Here is a 24,126-nt window from a genome sequence, read left to right on the forward strand (position 1 = left end):
TTCAACATATAGAACATCCAGTACTGAGAACATTCAACATATAGAACATCCAGTACTGAGAACATTCAAATATAGAAGTGCATCCAGTACTGAGAACATTCTAATATGGAAGTGCATCCAGTACTGAGAACATTACAGTATAGATACAGTGCATGTAGTACTGAGAACAGTATAGATAAGGTGCATCCATTAATGAGAACAGTATAGAAACAGTACATCCATTACTGAGAATATCAAGATATAGTGCGTCTAGTAACGAGAACATCAAGATATAGTGCGTCTAGTAATGAGAACATCAAGATATAGTGCGTCTAGTAATGAGAACATCAAGATATAGTGCGTCTAGTAATGAGAACATCAAGATATATAAACATTACTGAGAACAGTATAGATATAGTACATTTAGTACTATAGAGAACAGTCAGTAATAAGAATACATTTACATAAACATGAGAAAACACTATCTATTGAGCAAAACTTATTTCAGATTCTTGTCATAAAACAGGACAACTAGAAAACTGATATAGCAAGAATGTGTTAATATTTGTTATTTCTCTGTTAATTGTTTCAATATATCTATTAATAACTCAGTATCTGAATATTCATCAGTAAATTCTCTTTTAGATTCGATTTCCTTCTCTTTCTTTCTATTCAATTTCCTTTTATTGTTTAGTTTTCTTTCTTTTTCTAGTTTCTTTTTGTTGGTCTCCTCTTCATCAAGCTGTCTCTCTCCCTCTAATACTAGCTTTTCTAAATTCTGATACACGTCATCTGATATCTTACCACGTTTTAAAATATCATTACCTTTTGTTAATAAATCAATCAGATCAGATGCGATATCATTCTCATTTTTGATATCATTCTTTTTATTCGTATCTTCTGATATCTTTACTTGAGTATCAGAATTATGGTTGGGTTCAATAGAAATTTGTTTTGATACCATGTGTTCTTCATCCATAATGGATATGACATCTTGTTGTTTTGGAACCACGGCTCTCTGTGGTCTGGTATTATAATTCAACATTCTATCGACTCTACTTCCAGAGAACCCATACATTATCAAGGACCAATCACTCAAATAACCTTCATTTGTAGTGCGATCAAGTGAGGTAGGATTATCATTAATCTCAAGCTTCCATAAGCCATTAGGATGTTCCCCCCATGTATGTACTGACATGAAGGTAAACTCCCATTTTCCTTTAAAGTCATCATGTGGTCTGGGTGACAACATTTCTGATCTGGTACCAGCTGGTGAGGTAAGAAAGATCTGTATATCACCACGTCTACTGTGTGTTATTTTGACATGAATCTGTACATGTTCTAGTCTATCTATCTCACTATCTGAATCTTTACAACCATCAACATAAATCTGTGTTTCTATCGAACTTCTACTGTTAATTTTTCTACAATTATAAGCATTGGAACTTTACTTTGTATTCTTCGCTTAATCACAAAGTTATAATAAAACCTGCTTTCTATCCCTTACATGGAGACTTACTGAGAATTGGGACCTGATGCGTTTAAAATATTAATCTTTTCAAAACTTATATGCATAATCTAAACCCCACTATAAGTACTGTGGCAGGTTTCGATAGCTCATTTTTTCGCAACACCTGATATTACTCTACAACTCGGTTTGTCAACTCCACATCCCTTTTGGAGAGTAAAAATTGTAAATTTCAGTCAAATATGTAATGCATGACAAAATGTGAAACTTACATGTTAGAATCTGATCTATTATAAGAACATGTATGTTGTTCAGGTACATTATTCCAGTGTTGAGCTAGTTCCACCATTTTACCACAATCCATAACCCCATAACCAAATTTATGACTAACATGTAATCCTGCTCCATTGATTATCCAACTAGTATCCAAACTGGGTATTTTAGAGGATTGTATTACTATATGTTGAACATCACGCCATCTCAAATCACCACTGAAAATACACAATGACAATGGGGGTTGGATAATTCAAATCTAACATAGGAAAATGGAAAGTGTATAAAATGCTTATTCCAATATCCAGCTAGTTTTTGCATTGTCACAAATATGTGAAAAATAATCAAATATAGCTAAATTTGACCAAGAATACCCTTAAAGCCTATCCTACAAGTGGGAATTGTTGACTTTCACCCAGACATTACAGGCAATCCAACACCAAGTACAGAATTAAATAGGTATTCTGTGTATTTTACGTCATCAATGGGAATTGATCATTCAATATAACTCAATAAAAACTAGCTAGAATAGATGACCTAAAGCTAGTCAAATTGCTTGAATAAGATTAGATGTCAGATTACATCAAAGCAAGAACCATTCTTGAAAGAATCAGTTAGTTGTATAACTTTCATAAATACTATATTATATAGCATAGGAATATTATGAGATGAAATACAGAACTTACTTGGCCTGTAATAATAATGCTATACAACCAGCCCCTAGTGGAGCAGCACTAGATGTACCCTGGAAATTTTCTATACAACCATTTTTTATATCAGTTGTTACCTACAATTGACATACAGTAGATACTCTGGAAAATAGCTTAGAAAAATATATATTCCCAATTGAAATGTTCTATATACATGTAGTATAATTTAGAATTCATATCTAGTATTTAGACATCAATATACTTATCAATCAACACCATTATCAAACATAGTGATTTGGTCAAATTCATCAAATATATTTCATATTTATTATTCTTCATATCATATTTTTATTTTCATATTCACCAAACCAAAAGTCTGGTGACATGCTGCCAATCAAATTAGAAATGTATTTATATTTTCAACCAAATGAGATTTGGGCTATTTCTAAATGATACTTACAACTTTAAGCTTGACAATACCATGTCTTGCTTCTTCACCTTTCACCTCCTCTCCTCCACTGGGTACAACAGCTATAGTTGATGTACAATTCTCCATAAAAAATGGTTTTCTTCCTTTATCACTTATAGAACCTGGAGCAAAAAATATGAACCTTTTAATACAGGAAATAGCATTATACATCTTTTTCAGTGTACAGGTGTAATTAGAAAACAAAAGTTATACATTCTTTCATAACACAAAAAGTACTGATAAAATAAGTGTTTTGTGACGTCACTATCGCAAAAGCTGCAAATTGTATCAGAGGATCCTTGAGAAAATCTCTGTTTGGAAAATCTTTTTAATTATGAAGAAATGCTTACCTATAGACAATGTTTCTATACTTGAAACATAACCATCAGCACTGCAGTCATCATCATTAGCTCCACCATTACCAGTAGCCCATACATATATATTACCTTTACCTTTTCTACCCTTTTAACAATAGTCAGTAATAAATAGTGTATTGTGAATATAGTACACAGGTAAATAAATATTACCTTTTCTACTCTATTTATTGTATCAATTATTTCAATGAATATCCTTTCAGTTGCCAAAATGGTGATCCAAACTAAGTATCAGCACTAAGACTGTCATTCTTCGGATGTTACATCTTAATCATAATATCAGACCCCTAAACTAACTGAACAAATAGTAGGTCTCTGATGGGTTTAAAAAAAATCTTTTTCTGAATCTAGGAGCTACTAAATCGAATATAGGTTTGGATTAAATATGTTCAGCAGAAATTCAATTTATAGATTTTGAAGTAATATTACCTCTGTTACACCTTTTCTCAAAGCAGCTTTAGTAAAATGTTTTGGTGCTTGCATTGTTGCACCATCATCAGTTGGTCCCCATGATGCACTGAATATATCTATGTGTTGTATATTGAAATTTAAAGCTGCAGCCTCCAAACTATCTGTTACTCTACCATCTAAAATTCTTACACCTTAGATATAAATAAAAATATAACAATTCCTATTTGAACTCTCAGAAAGGGAAAACAAATAGACAAATCAAGTGACATCAGGTGTTCCAGAAAGAATACCCAACTATTACTGAGGTCAACAACTTGTCATTCAACTTCAGATTCTTCAGAACAATATATAACAAGCACTTTGGGACTTTTTAAGGGGACAATAGGCTTGCAATAGAATGTTTGAAACTATTCATGAATCATGTACTAACCTCCTATCTTGGCTGTATGTGCAATACCTACACCACAGACATTATTATTAGCATAGGCTGCTGCACTACCTGCACATCTTGTACCATGCCTGTAAAACAGATACACAAAATTCACATATTTAGCAGGGTTCAATTTGGATTAGCAAAATCTAATAAAATCTAAATTTTAGTATTGGGTTATCAAGTTAAATCTTAATTCGCATTTCCTAAAAATTTGGTAGCAATTTAAAATAATCGAGTAATAAACCTTCATGTATACAATTTGATTTGATTGTTGTGATAAATCTGAAGGAAATATTGGTCGTAAATGGGTCATTTTGAAAAGTCTATAATTGCCTAATTCTGAACATTAATGCTGAAATCTATGTTTTTACTATGATTTGGGGTGAAACTTAAGTACTGTGTCCAATTCAAAATATAGTCAACATGCATTGAAAAGTTCAACTACATGGACTAATGCTCTCTTCAAGCAACATGCACAATCAAATGTCATCCAATTCATATAAATATACTCAAATAAACACACATACCAAAAATAAACAAGAATAAAAAAAATTGGCAAAGAGCTAACAAAATTACCATACAAAAAAAAAAATGAAGCATCAACCATAAATAAATTAATAAATATATATCATGCACAAAGACACATACAATATTACAATTTATTTACCTTGACATCAACTGCTGATAATAAAAAATAGAAAACTATAGTTATTATATTTCATTTTTCTACATCAGGATGGTATTGCTGAAAATCTGGTGAAGAATTATTCCGTATTCCAAGCTAAAGATTGAGATCATACTAAGCTCTCAAGTGTACAAATTCAAATGACTACTTATAAATATACCACTTTGTCTGGATGAAACTTGATGTCAAATCACTGGCAATAATCTGTGGACAAAAATAGATATTTTCTTTATAATAACCAAACAAAACTTACGCATTAGCATGAGTTGTAACATTAGGCATAGGATCATCTGTATGGCCATTTAAATCTGTACTGGCATCTGGGTCCTATAAATAAACATATCATACCTGATTAAGAGGTGCAATACATGAGAAAAAATCATTTGAGATATACACAATAACAATTTTTTTTTTCCGAATTTCATAAAATTCTACAAGAAATTCTAGCTGTGATCAGTTTTTGAAAATATCATTCTAGTGATTTAGGGGTCTCTGACTCCCCCTGTTTTGATTCACATTATAAAACATGTATTGAGGAAAAGTTACTTTCAAAGCCCTACAAATCAAACTTACATAATTAGTAAGAAGGTCTTTGTGTGTATGATCAACACCATCATCTAGTATACTAATTACAACTCCGGTACCAGTAAAACCTTGTTTCCAGGCTACCATTACGTTGAGATCTACATCTTTGACTCCCCCACTCTGTCCAACATTATTCTATAAATAAAAAGAAAACGTTTTGATTTCTGTACTCTATGATTCCAAATTGTAAATAATTTTCTAAATTTAAGCAGCAAGGTGTTAATGCCATATATTAGAACTGAACGCTAATATTAGACAAACTCAATTTTTTTCTGGTGTTTTTGATTAAACAATTAAAATAGTTCTTTAAGTGATATTTGGATTTCTATTCCTTTGTTTCTTATGATCTGAATCTAAATTTTGGTATACTTGGAACAACCGATTTTGAGACATGTTCCATTGATGCTTATAAAATGCAACACACATGATGTCCGTTGGCTAAGCATCATTGTAAAATGAAGAACAATTAATACAGATGAAGAATTGTCTCTTCTTACTCATCTTCACAATGTCCAGCTATTGTGAATTTCTTATACCGTACTTTAAGTTTACTATCTTTATGATAATGGCCTGGATTAGCTTAGTGCGCTGGCATATAATCCAATACAAATCCCTGCATTCTGTAATGCAAGAAAGATGACTATTTTAGTCAAGGTATAAGATTAAGTTCGTAATAACTTCAATTTGTGAAAATGTTACTTACTATATACCACTGATCTTTATATAAAGGGTCATTGTAGTCCACAACATTGCCTGTTGGTATTTCATCTTTTAGTTGTAGTCTAGTACCATCAACACGATGGTATATACTATTATCACTTATATCACGTAATGGTAATTCTTCTTGTTTATCATATACAATAGATCTCTTCACCCTTAACAATTCTTGTTCTTGTTGTGCATGGATAACCTACAAAATAGTACCAATATTCAAATTATGGGAAATTTATTCATTAAAGTTGACCATATTGGGAAATTCAGAACCTTTGTAAACATAAATTCTTATCATAAATTATATAAGACCTGATCTCTTCAAATATGAAAAGTGTGGATTATTGAGAACAAATAGGACTAGAGCCACTCGTGGCACAGAGTGGGACTTTGCAAATGTAGCAATTTGCTAAAGACCCCGAAAAAATCGACGATAATTGGGTCAAGCGCAAGAACAAGTCTAAAGTTTTTTTAGAAATTTTTATTTTTTAGAAGATTCTAATACCGGAAGTAGACGTCAGACCTCACAAATGAAAGTATCAGCAGATAGCCAAGGTCAATGACCTTTGATCTTGTAAAGGAGAAGGTCTAAAAAGGTCAAGATCAAAAGATATCCGTCATCAAAATTTCTAATTGCACACGACTATAAAACCGGAAGTTGAAATAAGACAGCAAATATAAAAGTATAAATAGATAGCCAATGCCAATGACGTTTGATGTAAGAAAGGTCAAGGTCAACAAAGGTCAAGGTCAAAAATTGAAAATTTTGAATTTCCAAAACCTGTTCCTTTTTTTGAACTTCGAAGCGGAAACAACCGAATTTTTAAGACAAAGTGGCTCAATATATGAGGTAATTGTATGCAAAGTTCCATTTTGAACAAATGTATACTTTGCGAGTTATGCTCCTGGCCAAAAATGTCAATAATGAGTAATATAACCCAGATGTGCCACGCCCACCTTAATTTCTTTTGCATAGGGTAATTGATATTCCAAACGTTATGTTGTGTTTTAAATTTTAAGCTTCTACATTATTCATGTCAAAAGATATAGGTCAACAAATGTCAACAAAGGTCAAAATCAAAAAATGAAAATTTCCAAATGTTAAAACCCGTTCCTTTTTTTGGAACTATAAAGCTGAAACAACTGAGCTGTTAACACAAACTGGCCAAAAGGATGAGGTAATTGTGTGCAAAGGATCTTTTTTAACAAACGTATCCTATGCGATTTATGCCCCAGCCCCAAAATGTAAACAATTAGTAATTCAACCCAGATGTGCCACGCCCACCCCAATTTTTTTTGTCATGGGTGAATTCATATTCAAAGTGTCTAGTTGTATTCCAAATATCAAGGTTCTACATACAATAGGTCATAAGATATACATACACCAAGATCAAAATGACACAAATATGGTAAAACAAAACTCAAATTTGAAAAAATCACCAATTTCAATTTTGCTTTAAAAAAGCAATTGTTCTATATCTATATAAAGTGCATGAAAAGCACATTAGGAAACCGAAAAAATTAACCCTCTAGGTTAATTAGGTCACGTGCTAGAGCAGTCCAAAGTTGCGAATTTGGCTTTTTACGGATAACTATAAAACCGGAAGTACATGTCGGAGGTCAAAGGTCAAAGTATCAAATGATAGCCAAGGTCAATGACCTTTTACCCTATGAAGGTCAAGGTCATCAAAGGTCAAGGTCACATGGTGTGATCGTTTAAAGCTTTAAAAAATTTCAACCGGAAGTTGCAAAAAAGCAAAAGCGAAATTCAAAATTCGGCTCCCAATGTTTTTTGCGCAATCGATTGCAGAATACATTCACATCAAATTTGAGCATATCAACTTTTACCCTGAGGCCCCATTTTGAGTTTTTCAAAAGTGTGTTTTTTCAATATGGCGGCCAAAGTATCACTTCCGGTCTGGATTTTATCTTAAAATCGGCCATAAAATTTTATTTGCCAAAGATCAGCCAAATTTTGTTGACCTACATAAATTACACCGGAAGTTATTCAACCGGAAGTAGATTTGAAGTTCAGTCGCTTTCCTGTTGAAAATCGGAAATGACGTACAAAATTTGACTGTATCATATTATTAACATTAGTGAAGTCTCTTTGCATTTAAAATTTCAGATCAATCGATGCAAAAGCAAAAAAGTTGCAAAAAAATCGAAAAATTTGATCGAAAAAAGTGAGCGACGAATTTTCGAATTTCGTAATTTTTCAAGTGCTATCAGGTCAGAAATGCAGGTAGATTGTAAAAATGAAAACCCGAAGAAAATCGATGCAAAAATGCGCCTTCTAGAGCCGATTTTCGACTTTTTGCACATGTTGAACTGTGGCACTTCCGGTTTTGCAAAAATGTTCCAATTTATATTTATGCACATCGTCACCTATATAGAAGGTCTATGAAATTTGAAACGTTGCTACAACTACTGCAGTCTAAGCTCGGGAAGGTGTGGACGAAAAAAAAAAAAAAAAAAAAAAAAAGAATGGACATTTCGATAACAAACTGGGACTTTGCTAAAAGCAAAGTCCCACAAAAATTTCAATCTTTTTAAATTACATCTATGTATAGTATAACACAATATTTAAAAAACAACTGTTTTAAAGCAATACTTTGACATTGATATTCAGCTATTCAACCATATAATTTAAACTCGCTTGTAAAAAATAAATAAATCAAGTCAAAAAGTTAAGGAAAACAATATGTAACGTTGAATTTCTCTCAAATGAAACATTTTTAAGGAAACAATGCCATGTTGCATCAAATCATTTAAAGACAGTTATAAACACTCATCCTTTATGGTAACAACAAACCTGTGGATGATTCTGTAGTTTATTTAGGATAGAATTAGAGCTACGTTTTGATCTGTAATGTACTGTAGGATGTGAGAGGATAAAAACACCAATATCCCCAAGCTGAAACACAATAAAAATAATCATCAGCAGGAGCATAGTTTTCAGTTGTATACCTAATGTCTTGTTTGAAAATTTTCGACATAAAACATTTTGGACATTTTAGTAACATTTAGAACATTCTTGTTTGCCTTTGAAATATAATGTACAAAATAATTGGCAAACAATACATACAGCATATCTAGGTCAAAAACGAAAATATATGTTTAAACCCTGTTTTCACTGTTATAGGGATGTTCATGTGAAAATAACCGATATCTATTTCAAAATCTTCACATTGACCTGTATAAACACTAAAAGTCATCTTCTTAGCTTTCGATATTTGTGGTACATACGAAACTTCATATGGTTTTCTATGATTTATGGTATGGTCTATACAATATAGAAAATAAGAAATATTACATGTTTATCAATATAACATATAACTATACTAGGAACTAGTAAATACCTCTCTTTCTATCTTAAATCCATAAGATTCCACTAATTCATCTATAGTCTGTCTTCCATCTTTACACTGTACAGCAAATTCATTGACAAAATCTTCCCCATTACAAATACTGAGAGATATTATTCCTAGACTATATATACACACCCACCTCCACCAAAATCTCTTTTCCATTTTACACTAAAACTATCATCAAAATATCATTATTACATCTATAGATATCCAAATTCAAGACAGTTTATCTCTAGAACACAACCACAGTGAAAAAAAACTTTCCTTATGTTAAATTGAATCTCCTTAATCTATCATTATATAATATACTAGACATAATAAAGAAAATCCTCAACAAACATAATCTATATAACTATCAACTATAATCAACTATCTTGATGAAATGGTTGATTTAACTTGTTTAGTGTGGGTAGAAATTATTGTATTCATGCTTCAGGTCAATGATTTTGAGTCCAAATCGTGATAATTTATTCACATTCAATTTTTAGAAATGTTTTCGTTCAATTTTATGAAAACTTAACACCATGAAATTTTTAACTTAAAAGTATCTTGCCGTTGATTTTAGAACGCCAAAAGTTAAAAGGTTTACTAAACTTTTTAACGTTGCTATGTTTTTTTGTTTTAATTGGAAAACCTATTTACGAATTTTACCAAAACACACACTTGATTGTAGAGCAGTATGTCTCCAACTTATTCTGAAGGTTTCAACTAAAAATATCAAGCCATTACAATGCCAATTAAAAAATATAGATCAATCCGCTTAATTAACAATTAGTATACTTTGTTTTTAATCACCCCTTTTCCCCTTTTAAAACAAATTCAGGCTGATCAAGTGTGTTATACATAGAAGTAAATAGAATTTTAAAATCTGTTCATGTATACAGTATACTTTACAATGTTTTACTGATAAAAATTGTGCATACACCAGTAATTAATTGAAATACATTTTGTACTGTTAAGACAGACTTCCTGAAATGTGCAAAGGTGTTAAACATATCTTTTGCTTCAGACAAAAGAGAACTAGACCTAACCCTAACAAAGACCAGATGCACTCTATTCAATAAATTGCAGATCTTGCCTTCCCATAGTAAATTACTGGACCATGATATTTCAGTGACAGACCTATCACTTAGCTACAATTACTAATCATGGGTATCACCATAGAAATGTAATTACAATGGTTCTATGTAGACGATGGTAACATTTTCATAATTGTGAATAGAAATTCCTGTATAATTTTTTAATTGTATACGATGTAATTAAGATATATTAAGTATAGCACAGTTAGTGAATCTAGTGGCAGTGATTATACCGTAAAAGGGATGGTAAAGAGGTTTACTAAATTTTTCATGTGTATCATGGATCCATTTGACCTTTCCATTTCAATCAGATGTCTGTGGTTCCTGCAATTCCACTAAAAATGAATATTTGATGACATCACTAATTGCCTGTGATACATATAATATATGAAATTTATCACACCTCTTAACAATCACTTTTGCCAGCATTTATTTCATTCATAACCATGGCCTAAACTACAGGTTAAAGTATAACATTGTATAACAATAACAATTGCGATGATTTCATAAATTTGGCATTTATCATTATCATAACATTTATGATCTGTCTAAATTGGGATGGGCGTGACATCATGATAGCAACAAACAAAATCCACTTTAAGTTGTTGGTTATATAATTATATAACAAAATAACTTGTATAACCTCTTTAAAACATGTGGACGGAATAGCAGAAAAGAAGTTTAAAAAGTTGTCTAAGATGCCATGTTACCGATAACAGGAAATGACGTTGGGGCACCTGTCAAAAAGCAGGTTCGTTTTGACAAAATTTGTCATACTATTCTATCGGTGACATATCGGCATTTATACAGTGCGAAACGAGGAGAGTAATCACCATTATCACTTAATTGCGTCATCAAACCACTAACAATAAACGTGAAACTAATCTTAATAATACCATAGAACTGTATACTGTTAGTATACAGTTCTATGATAAAACTGAGTATCTTATAAGTAGCTTATATAACATTAGGGGGTGAAGTTCGTTTTGTTCGAAAAACTTCAATCTGCCTTATCACAAAGTTAACCTAAATTTAAATGCAATTATATGTGACAAAATTATAGAAAAAAAGAGTCATGTCGACTATTCATAAAACTGCTGTAGTCGGATTTACAAAGGTAATTTGAGTAGTCTGGGTGCCTTGACACAAAATTACGAGGGACCTTACCAACTGATGCTTAAAACGACAGCCCACGAGATGTAGGATCTATAATGCCTCCTGAGATGAGAATCAATCAGCTCTGAATTTTTTATTTGTCATAATGAAGAGTAGAATAACTGAAACCTAATCCCCATTTTAATTAAGAAGATATGTCCTATGAAAATTTAAAAAGGAGCAGTCTGATTTGTCAAATATTTAAAAGGTTTACGTAAACATTCTGATTTCACTATTTTTAATCGAAATAAACATCAAATTAACAAATTGCATGGAAAAAAGTCTTCTACTTATTCTGCAAGTTTGAAATAAAATTATCGAGTCTTTATAAGGCCTAATACCAAAACTTAGTTTAAACTGCTGGTTTAACAATGAGTAAATCCCCTTATTATTATATATTTACATTGATCAAGTAGGTCGGCATACAAAAATAGCTTATAATTATCTCGAATGCGATGATGGAGAGTAATGATATTGCCGATATTGCTGGAATAATATCTATCCACTCATTGAAAATAGGGATATAGATAAGATTTATCAATAATTGCTTTTTCATTCCAGCTTCAATAAACTTATATTAGGAAAGCAAATGTTTAGAGGACCATATCTCTTTAATCTGACCCTACAATTTGTACATTATATTTACTTTTACTTACTAGGGTGACTTATACGAATCTAGCAGACCATCATATACTGATCTGACAGTGGAAAGAATTATAGAAGAATTTCAAAATTTAGGACAAGGACAAGAAGGTATTGGATTTCATTCATGATTCTGTCCGTCATTATTGTAAAGAAGCAATCTTATTTCTTTAGAAGTTTGGGGATATTAAAGAAAACTATAGACCAAAATATAGAGGCATATAATAATATGTCCCTTAACATAGTCTCTGAAAGTTTAAACTAAAGGTATCTTGCAGTTGATTTTTAGAATGCCAATAATATTTTAAAAGTTTACGTGTGACTGTCTCCCATTATTATTTAAAGGTTTAGTTTTGTTACATTCAGTTAGATCGCCACAGGAGCCTATTGGAATTTTTGACCGGTAAAATTATACTTTAAGTTCATTTCTTACAGTCAAGTATGACATTGTGGAACTTGGTGCTGGAACTGGTAAATTTACTAATCTGATTACCAAGAAACTACGGGTAACTATAGCATAATTAAGAGTAATGTTGGAAAATGACAAGTCAACATCTGCTTTAAAGCTGATAGGTAGTTGTTGGTAGTTGGTACAATTGGATCTAGATCACTTGGATGGTCTGGAACTGAGTTTTATTCCAAATGTACAATATATAGCTGTAGATCGGATGAAAGTGCACCAGTATAGATTGAAATGAAATTTTTAATGAAGTTTTACGTTTTCTGCACCACCCAGTTGATTAAAGACAAAGAATAATTACTTTATCCTATACAATGAAAATGAATGCAATGAAAAGGCATATCCATTTCCATGTGCGGACTTCACTAGCAGACTGAAGACTGAAGACTGAAATATCATTAATCATGTAGATTTTTACCCAGCGTCAGATAGATAGTTCGAGCTCAACCTTACCATCGCAAATCTCTAGTAGGTTAATCAGAATCATCAAGATTCGGACTATCTTTATTTCAGAACGTGAGATATTTAGCGACTGAACCATCTGATGGATTTTATCAAACATTCCAAGAACTTTACCCTTATATAGAGAGTCTACAATGTACAGCTTCTAAAATACCATTAAAAAACCACTCGGTCAAGGTAGGCCAAATTAAATCAAAACTTTTTGTTTCGCGGAATGTTGATCTCAATGGTAATCTGACCAGTTTTCAACCAAAGGCCAGTTCTAATGACGTTATTTTGTGATAGCCAAGCCGATAAGGCTGTCATACATATGGCTGTACTTTGGTTTCGCTTTCGCTATTCAACAATCCGTCATTCGGCATCCTTTATCCGGATTTTAGTTTAAGATGTCTGAGTCCATGTTATATAAGGACATATTTGCAAAATGACATATTTTATCGAAGTCAGTACACATTGACGACCTTTAGAATCCTTAGTCTGCTTATATTCATCCAATAAGTCCTTAGATTGACATTTACGATCTGAGTCTTTGATGTCTTTCAGTGCATTATTTGTGCCCAGTGTTTTCATTGGTTTTCTGATGTTGAAAGCATGAACGAAATAAAGAGGGTTTTGATACCAGATGGAAAACTAAGTATTTACCTGATTGTTTTTGATATATAAATGTGACATAATTTACGATTATTTTTACGATTGTCTGGTAATTGAAGTAAAAGAAGACTCATACTGTAATTAAATGGAATAACTTATCTTAGTCTTATAGTAAGATAAATTAAAATTCCGGATTGAGTCTCTTTTTAATGTTTTCGATTTGTTTTCGATTTATTTTTAGTTTTATTGTGGAATATAAAGAACATGGCATATGATTGGGTGAAAACTTGGATAAAAATGATAAGAGAAGGTCAACCACCCTCCCCCAATTATTATACACTCGATTGGAGAAAAGCTATAGATAATAATGGTATATTTCATTGTATTCAGGACCTGGACCTTGATGGAGTTGAATTTGGTGTAAGTTTACCAAAATATGAATTTGAAGCCTTTCTTCAGAAATATTTAACTTCGTGCTCACTATTTTACTGCAATCTATTGTTTGATAGCTGATCAGGGAACATTGATAGCACAAACCTATAGTTGTAAGACCGACTTCTTTTCAATACGTCCGAAACTATTTCCTCTATCAATCTGATTATCTCAAGTGCTATACTAATACTAATGTGTATACATCTTAACCCTTGGTCCAACAAGCAAGTTTTCTCGCCACAAACTTTGTTGGCGGAGAATTTATTTCTACCATTTAGATTCATTGAAATACTGAACTCTATGTGATTCACTCGAGATCATGAATTTTAATGGCAATCTTGATCTCTTTCATTTGAAACCAAGCACTCTTATGAATAATTTGGACTAAAATAGCTTCGTATTAGGTGATATGTTTAAACAAATCAATACGACCTTTTTCATATGAGACACGAATTTCATACACGTGTTCCTATTTACAAAACAAACCAGATGAATAAGCTTGTTTAAAAATCACGTGATATAGAATATTTTTCTAATACAGATCAAAGATGGAGTTGTTTTTCTTTGTTTTAGGGCAATATAAAATTTCTAGTACAGAACATAATGTCTGTGAGTGTAGTAAATGCATTAAGTGAAGAAAATAAACAGAAACTAGGTGAAAAGGTTTACCAGTTTTTATACAAAGTACATGGTGATACAGAATTCATCAAAATTCCATTCAAAACAAAGATTGTAATCTACAAAGTAAAATAAAATAAGCTTATTAGAAATCACTTTCTAACATTGATAACATTTAGTTCATTCTTTGAGAATATATTCTTATCGGATAATGCAGGGTTGATGAAAATATTTTACATGCCAATATCAATGGCTCAACTAGATAAGTGTGGGCTCGTGGACTTAAATGGGTTCGGGTTTCTCCCTGGGAATTTTGTTACTTTTGTAATTCTGCTCTCCTACATCATGAGGCCCCTCAGTAAGACAGTATAGGGTCTATCTGTTTATGTTTTCAGTCTGAAATTAATGCTTTTCTTTTTCACTCATTTATGTATTGCTGGTTGCTTTTTTTAAAATTTTGTAATTGTTCTTTGGGGTGGGGGCCGGTAGACTTGGTTCAACCATTCCCTTTGGTAGTTGAACCAATGGCCAATACAATGCAATCTGAGGACTGTGAGACCATTTTGACAAATAAAATTGCTGGCGGTTGCCGTATGTTCCACAAAAAGGTACGCCCACGAACATATTTTGAATATGAATTTATGTTTCTATATAACCAGTGTAACAATATAAAACTAGAATAATTTCACTATAAAGTCAGCTTTAGAACTGAGTCACGACTTATCTCAACGTCAATTGTCATTTGAACCGGAAGAATCACTTGTGAAGACATTGACATTTAAATTGAAACGAATGTTAACTATTTCTGAGAATTAAGAATTGGGACAAAATCACATTCAGACGATCCTTCACTTATAAGAAAAGAAACATCGTCCTCTGTCACTGTTCTAAAGGAATTTGAGTGAAAAAGCTCATTACTTCTAACTTCGGTATTGTTTAATTTCTTGTGTGTGTGTGTGTGTACAATGGGGTAGGTACTAAAGTAGTTTGCACCCTCCAATCGTACCCCCACTTCAATTCCAACAAACTTATGAATATGAATTCTCTACGTTTTGTCCAAAATATGTGTCAGAATGCACCAAATAAATACTATTTTTCATATATTACATAAATGGGACCCTCCAAGTAAGACTAATAATTGTACTTATGATGTTCCCACAGAGCTACTATATTTTGAATTCAACCTCGACAATTGTACCCTATTGAATTCATTTTCTCCTTATTTGTGTTCCTGCTATGTATTCATACCAAATGTATAGTTTTTACATGGAAATAACACCCACGAATCTCTTCCTCGACTTTACAAGTTGAATTTTGATAAAAGTTATACATGTAATATTTTAATAAAGTCATCAAATCTCATCATTTAAAGGTTTAGAAATGGGTTTGAAATATTATAGCCTTTTTAAAAATTAAGTCGAGGTAGTGATTCAAAATGACGGTGAACTACGTTCGTGTGTGTTATTTCCATAAATCAACCATACATAGTTTTGTATGCTATGTATTCAGATTAAATACCAGGATTTGAGGTCAATTTTAATACATTAGCTTTTTATACTTTACACTTCGTGCATTTTGTAGGTGATTCGAGGAAAATATTAAGTGTCAATTCTAGTGAAAAAGCTCATCATTTTTAACTGGATATTGTAAAATTTCTTAGAAAAGAACAAGGCAACCTCTCTGTATTACAACGTATAATCTGGTCGTATCATTACAACTAGAAAATGTCTATAGGCAATATGTTGTTCAAAGTATTGTTTTTGGGATTGATCCACTCTTTGTATGGTAAGTAAATGCTTATTATATAAATATATAACATTATTAGCTTATAGATGTAGGCCGATAGCCAAAAAAAGGCCCTCCTTGATCCTCGGACGTAATGTGCCGATATCCCATCCGTATATCATGTACGAGGAACTGGTGTGACCAGTGTTGTCGGTCTTCTAAATATACAATGTGCATTTTCGGAGGTGAATTTCGAATTGATATGTACACGGTTGGGATAAATATTCCTGAAAAAATATGCACAATCTGCTTGGTCAGCGACGCCCACTTAGGTTAGGTAGAGTAAATATGTGGCTAAAGGCCTATTTGACTCCATACTTGAAGCTAACTTGTTGCCGAGGATGACTTTTCATGGTTGACTCGTTTAAATTGCAGCATTTCAAAACATTGCGAAAATTCTATTAACGAATTATAGGCTTCAAAAGTCAACTGCCTGTCTTCACCTGACTTTATTTTGCTAGATACTCCTTGCATCTGTCTATATTTAAGGTTAATTCAAGAATTGTTGTGTTTGTTCAATAGGTGCTTCATACTTCGATTGTCCACCAGGATGGAAGAGCTATGGTGAAGAGTGTTGGCTGGCATCGACACATCAGAAGTCATGGGAAAAGGCTTACGAATTTTGCAGAGCTCAAAGCCCCGATGGCGCTTTTATTGATATAAGAAATAATGAAGAAAATGATGCAGTGGAAGGTAGAAGCCTATTTCAGCTTTTAAATAATATCAAACTTATTCTTGAACATTTTTATAGCTTCCCAAATATTTAAAATGTTTTAAAGAGATCTAAAAGTGGTGTTTTTGTATTTGTATCGGGGACACTGATAGCATCAATTTTCATCATTCTTATTTTCAAACAGCCGTCTGTGGTTCCTGCAAATCCACTAAAACTAAGTGCTTGATGACGTCACTCATGAAGTCAGACGTCTGATTGAACATTAGAATGGTACAAATTGATGTTATCGGTGTACTCATGCACATTTTTTTTTTTAGAAAATCTCTTTACAATCTCTTTAAGATAGCCTCCAATAAATCGTGCTTTTAAAATGTCTATTGGATGCTGATCTGCAACTTTCAATTCATTTATATACTAAAATATTCATTTATGATCTTTATTTGATCTTTCCCCAATATCTATTTCACAGATATGTTAAAGGGAAGTAATTTCGAGTATTGGTTTGGCTTGGAAGTGGGAAATAACAATATACCTTATGTTTATAATATGTATCTAAGATGGAATACGACAGGAACAGCCGTCACGGTTAACTTTTTAAATATTTAAATTTCATATTATTGAAGTTTTAAAAGGCCTATATCCTCAGCTCCTATAGGTGTTTATTATATTGTAGACTTCTACCACATTCGTACTTCTAATTTTTGATTTAATTGTACACAATTGGTCGTCAGATATTATTCATGTTGCTAGAATTTAGTCATTAAAGTCAGTAAAGCTAATAAATAGATTCCGACTACATCCGCTTCTAGTCAAATGAATGATAGAAACGAAAATGACAGAACAGTGGGCAATTAAACCCCATTTTGTTTCTTTATCTTCTTTTGAAGGAATATGGGCAACAAAAATTAAGAATGTATAATTCTCATTCACGACAATGTGGTTATGTAGATGATAAAGGTTCTTGGTTTCTAACCAGTAGTTGTAATTTACGGAAACAATTTATATGTCAGAAAGAAACAGGTAAAAAAGAAACTTTCAGATAGTCTTTCATTTGACAATTATTACAGACAAATTCCTGGGTTGTCATAACCCGAGCTGTTGAATTTTTCTGCTGACACGGAATCCGCTAGTTTGTCACGTGACGTCTTTCGCTGAAATATATTCTAGCATATTTGGTAAAAACTGAAATCCGCCATTTTGTTCATGTCAAAGTATAAATTAATACATTTTACCTTGCTTGAAACTACTGGATTCATTCTGCTATCTGACATTGTACAGACAACCCATGTTTATCAATTTATCAAATTAAGTTACTTGACTGTACTTGGTTTATGTATTAAAATCATGTTGGATCACCTCTGAGACGTTAACAAGCACTTTAATATAATGAATCTCTGTCGTAATCTATTACCGTGAGAAAATTCCTTGGATTCCAATTAACATGTTTTCCCATATTATTATATCATATAACAGATTGTTTACGGGGATATTATGGCGAGTCTTGTGATCAGAGGTGTAACTGTTACAAAGCTGACTGTAACAGAACTACGGGAGTTTGTCAACATGGTTGTTCTAATGGTTGGATTGGCGATCAATGCAACATAGGTATAGTATAGGTTTTTTTCGCTAGAAAGTAGAGATGTTCTAATGACTTAATTATTTTTGTTTATCCAGACTGTACGTCATACATGGACATTTATGATTGGATAAAACTCTTAATTATATGCTGATGATAATGATATGATTAAGAATACATTAGAAACAACAATTAATCAAATAGTTTGCTTAATTTAAAACACAAAAAAAGGAAACCCATCTTTAACATAAGTGAATACTAAATCTGATCAGCATGATGTTTTGAGGTTTTTTTTAATAATACGACCCTTTCTATAATGGGTACCTGTTATCATTTTAAGAGAATCTTTCTAAAAATAGACCTGCAGAAACATGTATTGCGAAACAATTTATTCCCAGCATGGCTCGAGTTCCATTGGAATTTTAATGTCGTTTATTTTTCAGAAAAACAACCTGCTCAAGGTAATTCGATATTTTTTAATATGACCTTTAACCCCACACACTACCAAAATAGGCAGAGGGACATTGTAGAATATCCAGAAATGTCTTGGTTTCGTTAATGATTCGACTTCATACAATCAATTCTCCTATATATTTGGTTTTAGTTCTTATCTCCCTTTTTTTGAAACAATGCAGTGATTTGACCAATTAGCAAACTTCCGGGTGAGAATAAGCTGTTGAACATAATACAGAGTGGTGTGTCGATGCTGTTCATATAGAAAACCTTGTTAGGAACGGGTGATTTTTATGTAATTAAGTTTTTATTGTCCGTTCGTCGGTCCGTCCACAATTGCTCGTAAACACTCTACGAGGCACAATTCTTGATTGATTTCGACGCAACGTGGTATGGTTGTTTGTAATCACCCAAGAATGAACCTTATTGAAAATCAGAAAAATCAAAAAATATTTAGTAATTGTCGTAGTTCTTAAAACACTAGTAAAAACACTCTAGAAGGCGCAATTCTTGATGGATTTGGATGAAACTTGGTGTGAGTGATTGTTATCATCCAAGGAAGAGCCCCATTTAAAATCAAACAGATAAAAAAATAATTAGTATGAGTTATTGCCCTTGTTCTTGAAAACGCGTTCAATTTTAGCTCGTAAACACCCCAATAGGCACAAATCTTGATGAATTTAGATGAAACTTGGTATGAGTGTTAGTAATCACCCAAGGATGAACCCTATTTAAAATCAGAATAATCGAAAATTAATTAATATGAGTTATTGCCCTTGTTCTTGAAAACGCGTTCAATTTTTAGCTCGTAAACGCTCTAGAAGGTTCAATTATTGACAGATTTTGACGAAACTTGGTGTGAGTGTTTGTTGTCACCTACGGATGAACCCATGCGAAAATAAAAAAAATCGAAAAATAATTGGTAAGAGTTATTGCCCTTGTTCTTGAAAATGCGTTCAATTTGTAGCACGTAAACACTCCAGAAGGCACAATTTTGATGGATTTGGACGAAACTTGGTGTGAGTGTTTGTTGTCACCCAGGGATGAACCCTATCGAAAATCAGAAAAATCGAATAATATTATTGCCCCTGTTCTTAAAAACGCGTTCAAGTTTTAACCTGTAAACATTCTAAAAAGCCCAATTCTTGACAAATTTTGATGAAACTTGTGGTAATATTATTGAGTATCGCCTCAAAAAGTTCAAAAGAAGTGTATGTCTGAAGGTTGAATATTTCATACTGGTAATTGTTACTGTACTGCCAAATATTTTTATTTAAAATCAAAGCTGTCTGGCAAGCTATCTTTTAGTAGTTTATTGATCTCTTCTGGAAGGTTTCTCAAATTAAATGTCTTTCAAAACAGATTCATCTTCTTCATCTTCTTTGGTAAATACACAAGTGAAGAGTCCTGGCAGTATGTCAGCCCTGTATCACTTATTCTTGAAATGCAACTCAGAGATACCACCTTTAGATTTTCTTTTCTAGTTTACATAGGACCAAACCGTCTTGCAATTTGACTTTGCTGACTTTGCATTCATTTAGAATATAATTCATTTAGCTTTCTCGTTTTCGATACATTATAATTAAATGTACTGTTAATGATTTCAGTGGCAGTATACTGTATTAAAAAATCAGAAACGGAACAATACGCTCTAATAAAAATGGATTTAAAGAGCGTTGACTATGATGAAGTCTATATATTAGATGAGAATGATACCATTGTGTGTAATAAATCAGTATTTACACGAGATTCGGATGATATTTACACTCTTAAAATAGATATGCTCACCGATCCTCTACAATGTTCTCCTAAACATGTGAGTAAAAATGCATGCTCCTGGTCGTTATTTCTCACTCTCGATTCACATATTATGAATTGGAGCTGACGTTAGTTGGATGACCGATATCACAATCACTTAAAGATCCAAATGCCAATGGAGGTACATGTACGGTGTAGGATTCAGTGGCGGTTTATTAAAAATAAAGTGGGGTATAATTTGGGGTGCAAACCATTTTTCTAAGGCGCAAATGACGCCTCCACCCATTTATTCTCCCACTGGCGTCACCACTGGTGGGATTATCGATATAATAGAGAATAATTCACAGTATAATGTATATACATGTATTGTGTCATTCCAGATTTCAAAAGGGAAATATCAATGGACACTTCGAACAGAGGAAATTGAAGGGTTTCTAAGTGAATATGATAGAAAGTTTGACGTAAATTGTAATTTCAATGGCGCTGAGAAGTTGTCTCGTACAAAACAACAGTCTTTATCAGAGTAGGTATTTTAACCATTTAATTGTATACTGATTTAGTAACGACGGCTTATTACTCAACCCGTTTCCAACTTTCCTTCTGGATTGGCTTGGTGAGACAAAAACTAGCTTAAATAAGCATATTTTTAACACAATGATTAACGTCTCATGTTTAAAGATTTGAAAGAAAGTAGTTTAAAGTTTTAAGATTTTAAATGAGATATCGGGGAATTTGGTTCAGTTTACAGTTTTTTTTTTTTTTATTTTTTTTAACCTTAATAAGAGATTCAATGGCCCAACTCACCAATACTGAAATTAAACAATCAACAGAATCGGTACGATTGATTATACAAGATCCATCTACAAAAACTGCCGTATCCCAAATTAAAATTGGTGCCAAGATTCAACTAGCTATGGTACTGAACCTTCAAAATACTTCCATGTCTGCCAAAGGTAAGTTTGGTTCAATAAACCTTTTCCTTCCATTGCTGTTGCTTTAGAAATTCAGTTACTTTTCCAAAGTATTGACGTCAACAAAAATTCCGCCAAATTGACTAGTTTCGTTTGTAGTATCAAAATCTGCGATCCTTAAATTTAAAAAAACTAATATGCGCATTTTTTTTTATTTCTGTAGGGCGATTGGCTTTTAAAACCCACCCATCACTAGGCCGTTTCTAGTATTTACACGAAATCAGATATATTAGTTTAGCAAATGAATACTCTCAAGTCAAAAATAAGTTTACTTGACCAATGATGTGTGGAAATGTGACTATGTTTCAATTGTGTTTCTATAGGTATTTCTCCTTTTAACTGTAAATGTTCTACATCCGACGGTAAAATATCTCAAGCTTTGACTGATTCCAATGGGTAAGTTGAATTCATTCTGTCGTGTATGTCCCTTCTCCCTCCCTCCACAACCCACACACCCCACACCCTACCCAGCCTGGGCTACTTCACTCATGGGACACCATTGGGCAATCCTCGGCAGTTTCCATAAAGCTTAATCTGATTCGGTAACGTATAGTGAATTTCGTTGTATCTTCTTGGGCGAGACTCTTTACTTCCGGTATTTAGCAGTGATTTGTCAAGTGATAGTAATATTGCGAATTAAATATAGTCCTTAAATTTATGGAATTTGGATAATTCTGACACTTACATATATATTTAATGCTATCTTACAAAGTTTTTGTTTTCATTGACTTTGTTTACAAGTCGAAGTCATGAACGACCAGCCTCTAATATTTTAATGGCCGTTCATTACCGTGATATGTTGCAGAGCGCTAGCGTAACTTTCACGGAGGTCGGATGATGGGACACGACATCTAATATTAAGCTGAACAATTTTCATTGAACACGATGACGTTAAAGGAATTTGAATTTAGAAAAAAAATTACTAAGTCTTGAGTATAAATTTTTCGAAACTTACTTTGTAAAAAATTGTAGGTATAGATTAACCAAAATGTCCAAAACTTGTGTAAGGGATTACAAGAAAAAAAACCTCTTATATGCTTCCATATCTTACAGATGTCCCTTGAAGAATTCACCCATATATTTGATTGATAGTGAAAGCTCACCGTCTCGTGTCGTTTCAAACCATTTTGATGCTTTTACAATAGAGGGAAGATCTGATATAATATTCCAGTGTCAATTTCAATTTTGTTTCAATGATTCTCCACATAATGAATGTCCAAGCGTAAGTTTTAAATATTTATATATCTTATATAGTATCCGATTCGAGTTCGTTTCTTGCTCTAGATTCAGTCGCAATTTGTTTATGATTTCAGATCGAAATGAATTCTTATTATTATGCATTTCGTTACGAGCAAATCTAATTCAATTTGATTTTTCTGATTTGTCTACATTGTAATCTAAGAAGTTTTCTACCAAAAGCCTGTTCTATTGGTAGTATTTTTTAACCAATCATGCGTTTCAAGTTAAACCCCAATCTTGATAGAATAAGGAACTTTGAGATTGCGAAACCCAAAGAGGTTGTCGAATTGTTCCAATTTAGGTTTCTCCTTCACCTTCATTCGTATCTTATGAGTAGTATGTACATTGTTTTTAATATTATTGTTTATCGTTTCAGAGATGTCAGTATCTGAAGACTAGAAGGCTTATTAAAAGATCAGTAAATGTAGATAATGGGATGTTTTCAGCTTCACACATCTTTGTTCACCAGAATTAATTCACTATGACAAGTTTATGTAAATAGGATTAGAATTTGAGTCTGTACTTGTATTATGTCTATTACAATAAACCCTATATTCAGTATGTTTTAATAGTAATATAATTGTCTGATGCCATTCTGTCACTGGATTTGTCAACCCAACAAAAAGCGTCCAGGCACCCCTTAATGAGAAATTGTTCCATTGTCTAGAGAAGTGGTATTTTAGTGAACGTAGATAGTCGATTGATTTCCTTGTTTTGGAAGTGTGGTATATAGAGTTGTTTGTTCCACTTGCCTTCAGCCCCTAGAATTATGTCAAGATGTTTGTGCTCTTCAGAGTCAAATATTGATTTGTTGTTAAAGTGG

General features: G+C 32.5%; 3 protein-coding genes across 3 annotated transcripts; 2 read left to right on the forward strand and 1 right to left on the reverse strand.

Annotated features, from left to right (window-relative positions):
* Window positions 1–1,048: 1,048 nt before the first annotated feature.
* LOTGIDRAFT_106119 (hypothetical protein) lies at window positions 1,049–6,072 on the reverse strand (the record flags this gene model as incomplete). Its single annotated transcript, XM_009062085.1, has 10 exons — window positions 1,049–1,403; window positions 1,720–1,938; window positions 2,407–2,507; window positions 2,876–2,961; window positions 3,190–3,301; window positions 3,643–3,815; window positions 4,055–4,143; window positions 4,996–5,069; window positions 5,316–5,447; window positions 6,031–6,072. Coding segments are annotated over 10 exons (1,383 nt in total), but the record flags the coding sequence as incomplete, so codon positions are not given.
* A 5,491-nt stretch (window positions 6,073–11,563) lies between these two features.
* LOTGIDRAFT_154406 (hypothetical protein) lies at window positions 11,564–14,983 on the forward strand (the record flags this gene model as incomplete). Its single annotated transcript, XM_009062086.1, has 6 exons — window positions 11,564–11,605; window positions 12,303–12,396; window positions 12,721–12,791; window positions 13,259–13,384; window positions 14,189–14,218; window positions 14,804–14,983. 6 exons carry the CDS (start codon window positions 11,564–11,566, stop codon window positions 14,981–14,983), a joined length of 543 nt encoding a protein of 180 aa, XP_009060334.1.
* Window positions 14,984–16,297: 1,314 nt separating this feature from the next.
* On the forward strand, window positions 16,298–23,867 carry LOTGIDRAFT_229175 (hypothetical protein). Its single transcript, XM_009062087.1, has 12 exons — window positions 16,298–16,633; window positions 17,156–17,326; window positions 17,776–17,891; window positions 18,194–18,326; window positions 18,780–18,911; window positions 19,326–19,343; window positions 20,943–21,151; window positions 21,474–21,616; window positions 21,877–22,046; window positions 22,388–22,460; window positions 23,118–23,286; window positions 23,680–23,867. The coding sequence occupies exons 1-12, from the start codon at window positions 16,573–16,575 to the stop codon at window positions 23,776–23,778; spliced, it is 1,494 nt and encodes a 497-aa protein (XP_009060335.1). The 5' UTR covers window positions 16,298–16,572; the 3' UTR covers window positions 23,779–23,867.
* Window positions 23,868–24,126: the final 259 nt, after the last annotated feature.

The sequence above is a fragment of the Lottia gigantea genome, assembly GCF_000327385.1.
Source record: "Lottia gigantea unplaced genomic scaffold LOTGIsca_5, whole genome shotgun sequence".
NCBI classification, from domain to species: domain Eukaryota; kingdom Metazoa; phylum Mollusca; class Gastropoda; family Lottiidae; genus Lottia; species Lottia gigantea.